At 38.1% G+C, this 5,691-nt stretch overlaps 1 protein-coding gene across 1 annotated transcript in view; it reads right to left on the bottom strand.

Annotated features, from left to right (window-relative positions):
• Window positions 1–4,963, bottom strand: part of TMC1 (transmembrane channel like 1) — a 259,470-nt gene extending 254,507 nt beyond the window's left edge. Inside the window, exon 1 of the mRNA XM_007939572.1 lies at window positions 4,826–4,963. Coding sequence (XP_007937763.1) covers window positions 4,826–4,963 — 138 coding nt within the window. The remainder of the gene's footprint in view (window positions 1–4,825) is intronic.
• Between the last annotated feature and the right edge of the window lie 728 nt (window positions 4,964–5,691).

Raw genomic sequence — 5,691 nt, 5'->3', positions numbered from 1 at the left:
CTTACCTTGCTCCCGGAGACCCTGGAGACCACTTTATGTATAAACTATCAAATGGGAAACTAATTTGCTCTGTCTCGCTGCCTAGGCAAGATTATTTCTTTTAAATAAATCTTCAAATAATTAATCCTAGTCACAGTTGAGAAAGAAGGCTTATATTTTCAAAAGAAGGGGAAAAAAAAGTTCTTTGTGAATTAACACATGTCCTAGTCATCTACTGCTGAGTATCTTTTTTGTTTTGCTCCATTAATATTGCTGAAGTTATTTGGGTACCTGAAATTATTCTAAGTATTACTATCCTGATGGCAGAAGAAAAGAACTTTTGGAACATACTCTACTTTTCATGTCTAAAAAATGTACTCATTGAGCCACATTAAAGAAGCATAAGAAACTTGCCCAGTTTGAAATTTGATTTAAACTTGTGGCACAGTCAGCAGAAGTGCACATGTGCATGGGTAGGCACACAAACGCACACACACCTCTGAAGCTCGGTTCCCTCTATTTTTTAAAGCCAAGACTCATACGTGGCTTCTGTGAGCCTTCCTTGAAGCTAAAAGACATTTTGTGTCCATCTGCCAACCAGATGAACCCAGAGAAAGAGTCACAAAACTACAAGAGTAAAGGATAGCACAAGTATTTGTGCAGAAAATTTTACCAAGATTGGATATCTCTCTACCCTTCTCCCAAACCCCATTGCAAGCTGTCTTTAAGTCTCATGCTGCAGTTTTCTGTCAGAGGACATCTCAGGCCATCTCCCACAGGAGTTTATAATCCCAGGCCTCATTCCATGCAATTCTGCATGATGAAATGTAGAATGCGAATGACCTAGCGTAGTGCTAGACACAGAAATGTGCTCAATAATTGTTTCATTTCAGCCTCTCCAAAATGCTCTAAGCACTTACAAGATCATCCTCCACATTCCACAGTTCCTTCCATAGAGGGTCAAAATTATTGTTCCAAGCAGAGCTTCTGAGACACCAAGAGATATTCAGAAATTTTCCATTGTAGAGGCTTCTGGAATCCAAAAAATATGAAGAAATGCCAAAACAGATCATCAAAATTTATTGTACATTTTAAACCTTTATATCAAACAAAAGAACGTTTGTGAATGTAAAAACCCTAACATAATATAATACACACATTTATAATATATACAAGGTAATTATAAGATTTGTGAAAAGAATTAATTGGCAAGACGCTATATAGACAGTCCCAGGAATGCAATAGTAGTTTAAAATGCATGCTACATGTCTTCTTCCAAATCTGTTAATGATGTTTTTGTCTGTGTGTAAAAGCCGTATTTGGAAATGACATTTGAAATGTAAGTTTCAAGTTCTTTGAAATGTAAAGTCTTTGCTTAAAGGCCTTATTCCCACCTACCCTCCACCTATTCCCATCCTCACCATAGTCTTTGCCTATACACATCTATTGCAGGAAAACCACAAATAAGTTAATAAAGGAGATGGGGTAAGACTTGCTCTGAAAAGAAGTGGCAAAGAGAGGCTTAGAGAAGCCAAATGAGGCCATTGTAGTGCTATCTACTTACAGGTTGAACTGAGAGAAATTACTCTCTACAACCCTTTGGCAACTCATTCACTGTTGTCAAAGTGGCTTTCACCTCTACTCTAATAAGCAGAATCCCATACCAGCTTCCTGGGAAGATAAACTATCATGGGAGCCCTAATAAGCAGGAAATTCATAGGTGTATCAACAGAAAACAGAACCTATGGCAAGTATTGAAATTTGTCCCCTTGCCAAACATCTGACATTCATCTTTTAGATAACTTTACCATAATATTAGCTAAAAAATATAAGTCAAGCTAGTAATCTCTAATTTAACACATAATAGCACTAGATGAAAATTACAACTGTATCTTCCTTGCTTTCACTGATGAAATTTACTTTTTTTTTTTTTTTTTCAGTTTCTTCTCTTTGTACAAGGATCTCTGGTGGTACAATGGTTAAGGCATTCAGCTACTAACCAAAAATATTCAGTAGTTCACACGAACCCACCAGCCACTCCACCAGAGAAAAATGAGGCAGTCTGCTTCTGCAAAGATTTACAGCCTTGGAAATCCTATGGTCGTGTTCTACTCTGTCCTATTGTATCACTATGAGTCAGAATTGGCTCGATGGCAGTGGATTTTGTTTTGGTTTTTCTCTTTCTACACTCAGCAGAGCAAAATCACACCATCTGCCTTGACCCATGAAGTCTCTCAAGTATTAACTTGCTGAATGATCTCTGACAGCAGGCAATGGAACTACTATGGTTAACAGAAAATTCTCAGGGGTACACGTCTTCAAGTGGTGCCCATGGCAAATGCCCTACCTGCTAAACCTTATCTATGCTTCTATATGAATTAGCACTCAGCAACAAGCACTATTTTCCCCAGACTTCTCTGGCAAAAATAAACAATTCTTCCAGCAGAAATGCCTCCAGAGTTTATAACTTTTAAACTGAGATTGTTTTTCTGAAGTGATTACAAGGTACAAGTAAAGACTGAGCACAGGGTATAATTTTAAATGGTGAGCTATTTTAAATGCAAGATAAATAAACAACAAAAGATTTAAAGTGGTTATAATGACAGAAAAAAAATGAAAAAAGAGTGATACATTTATAACTGTAAACTTCAGGTTAAAGTGTAGCATTACATATAAACCAAGATGTGATCTATTCATGTTCTTATGCAATTGCTGAGTTAATATCATTAAATGACTGTTTAATGGGTTATTGAATGGTAGAAAAAGAGTTGTGGTGGCTGTTAGTGGTGGTGATTGTTCTCAGGTGCCATTGAGTTGGTTTTCCACTCATAGTGACCCCATGTGACACAGTAGAACTGCCTCATAGGTTTCTCTAGGTCATAATTGTTATGGAAGGAACCCTGGTGGTTCAATAGTTAAGTACTTGGCTGCTAACAGAAAGATGAGTGGTTCAAACCCACCAGCTGCTTCACAGGAAAGAAAAAAAAAAAAGTAAAAATTTCAGCCTAGGAACCCCTATGGGACAGTTCTACTTTGTCATGTAGGGTCTCTATGCACCAGAAACAACTCATGGCACACAACAACAATCTTTATGGGAGCATATGGCCAGGTCTTTTCTCCATGGAGCCACTAGAGGCTTCATGCTACCACTCTTAGCAGCCAACCATTTAACCATTTGCACCATCACAGCTCCTTAGAAAAATAATTACATATACACAAATAGTATAGAGAAAGGCAAGGTGAGGTAGTAAAATAATATGGGCTTTGGCATTCTCCTTTTCTTCTTCTGTTTCCTCCTTAACCCTCTGCAATCTGTCTTCTGACCCCATTTCTTCCTTGGTCCCAATTTTCCTGAAATTGCCTTTACCAATAATTTAACTCATTGTTGATAAATCCAAAGGACACTTTTCAGTCTTTGCTTTAGTGGAACTCCCTCTACAGCACTTGATTTGGAGGGACAGTCAATGCCCTCCTTTCTGAAATATTCTTCTTCTTGGTTTCCTTGACATCATCTCTCTGGGATGTCATCTGATCACCTTATCCACTCCTCAGTCTCCTTTTAAATGAATCTTTATTCTCGGTTCCTTCACTGTTGTCACTAAAGGTTCTACTATAGCTTCTTTTTTCTTCTTCAATATATGTTATCTGTCTCATGACTTCATCCACTCCAGTGGCTTCAAATACTCTCTTCTTGCTAAAGGAACTCCAAATCTGTCTTTCTTCTGAGTTCCAGACCTAGAGATAATCTGAATCTGTTATCTATTATTCCATAACAAACACACCCAAAACAGTGGTTTAAATCAGTGATAGTTATTTATTTCACTCATGACTCTGGAAATTAACAGGGCTTAGGTGACCAATTCTTCTCTAGGGTCTCTCATACAGTTGCCATAACAATAGTTGGGACTGAGATAATCTCAAAGTCTTCTTTTATTCAAATGTCTGGGACCGGGACTGAGGAGACTTGGATATCTAGGGTAGGAACTGCTTGAGCTTCATGGACCAACTCTGTGTACGTGATTGTGGTCTTTCCACAAGGTTACTCCACATGAGGGTCTCAGGGTAGCAAGACTTTTTATATGGCAACTGAAAGCTCAGAAAAAAGAAAACAAGCAGCCCCCTACATGCAGAACTAATGTGACATTCATAATGAGGCTGTATTATTCTCCTGTGGAACATAACCAACCCCACAAAATACCATCCTCAGATAAAGATATTCTGAGATCATGATAAAATGAAATAAAACAAAGGTCATTTCATAATTTTGACTGAAAAATAAAAACTCATTTGCTGTCAAGTTGATAGCAACCTAGACAGAGTAGAACTGCCCCACAGGGTTTGCAAGGCTGTAAATCTTCAGAGAAGCAGATTGTCACACATCTTTCTCCCATGAAGTGATTGGGTTTGAACCACCTACTTTTCAGTTATCTGATGAGTGCTTTAACCGCTGCACCACCGGGGCTCCTAATTTTTTCTAAACACAAATAATAACAAGGTCTCTGTGCCACTCGCAAAATACTCAATCACTTATCCCCACTCTCTGACGTGAAACATAAACTCCCTCTTCCTTTGATTCTCCTCCAAATCACCCAACCAAAGCCCAAATCTTCTAATAAGTTGCTTCTCAAAAACAACCAAACTCGCTGCCATCGAGTTGATTCTGTCTCACAGTAACCCCCATTGGGTTTCCAAGGCTTTAAATCTTTACAGAAGCAGACTGTCCCATCTTTCTTCCATGGAGCAGCTGGTGAACCACCGACCTTTTGGTTAGCAGTCAAATGCCTTAACCACTACACCACCAGAGCTTCTAATAGGTTGCTTCTAACACCCTTTTATGAAGACATACCTCGACCCTCCGTCGTGTGGGTTCCGCCTTGCTGCAAATAGTGATGAATCCAACTGGCTTAATTCCAGGTATGTTCCTGGTAGTCTTTGGTTGAAGGGCATTGACAGCTCTCAGAGCAATGTCTCCAGAAAAACTCATGTGGTCTTCCTCATCCTAGCCTTGGATGTCATGCAGGCTTCTATCCTTAAAGATTGTCACAAAGGTCCATCTAGACTCAAGAGGAAGGGACAAAGACTCAACCTCTGGATAGAAGGACTGTTGAAGAAAAATTTAAAACCACCACAGAATCTATGTTGAGATACGCCCCAGGCAGTAATAGTCACCATTCCCAATATCAAATTCATTACCTATTCCCCTGTGATGGCATTTGCTCTATCTCATTTTTTATCACTTACCCATCTATCCTGAAGTTTACTCCTTGGAATGTGAATAACATTTCCTTCTGCATAGTACTCCATTATGTAGATGTAACATAATGAGTTCAAGCATTTCCTTATTGGTGGATATTTGGATTATTCCCAATCTTGTGCTCTTATGAAACATGCTGAGTGAGTATCTGTGCATAAAACTATTTTCATGTATTTCATAGGCTATCATGTTTCAAAAGTATATAAATGCCTGTGTGATTAATTAAATACAAGTTATTTTGGAACATTACTAAATTTACAGTGGTTTCTTATCACTTGGTATTGTCTCAGTTCATGTAATTAAAACATGTGACTGCCACCATGTAAGGGTCTGAGAAAATAACTAACATTTAAAAAGAGACTTCAGCCTATACTAGATAAGAATTTTTCTTACCCTAAAAAAAGTATGAATATCTCTTGAGGAAAAAATATCCTACATATCTCAAATTTTTTACTTAA

Source organism: Orycteropus afer, unplaced genomic scaffold (genome assembly GCF_000298275.1).
Source record: "Orycteropus afer afer isolate SDZICR_OR568_19922 unplaced genomic scaffold, OryAfe1.0 scaffold00005, whole genome shotgun sequence".
NCBI classification, from domain to species: Eukaryota; Metazoa; Chordata; class Mammalia; order Tubulidentata; family Orycteropodidae; genus Orycteropus; species Orycteropus afer.
Note: the sequence above shows the minus strand (reverse complement) of the source record. Positions and strands in the feature narration are given on the sequence as shown.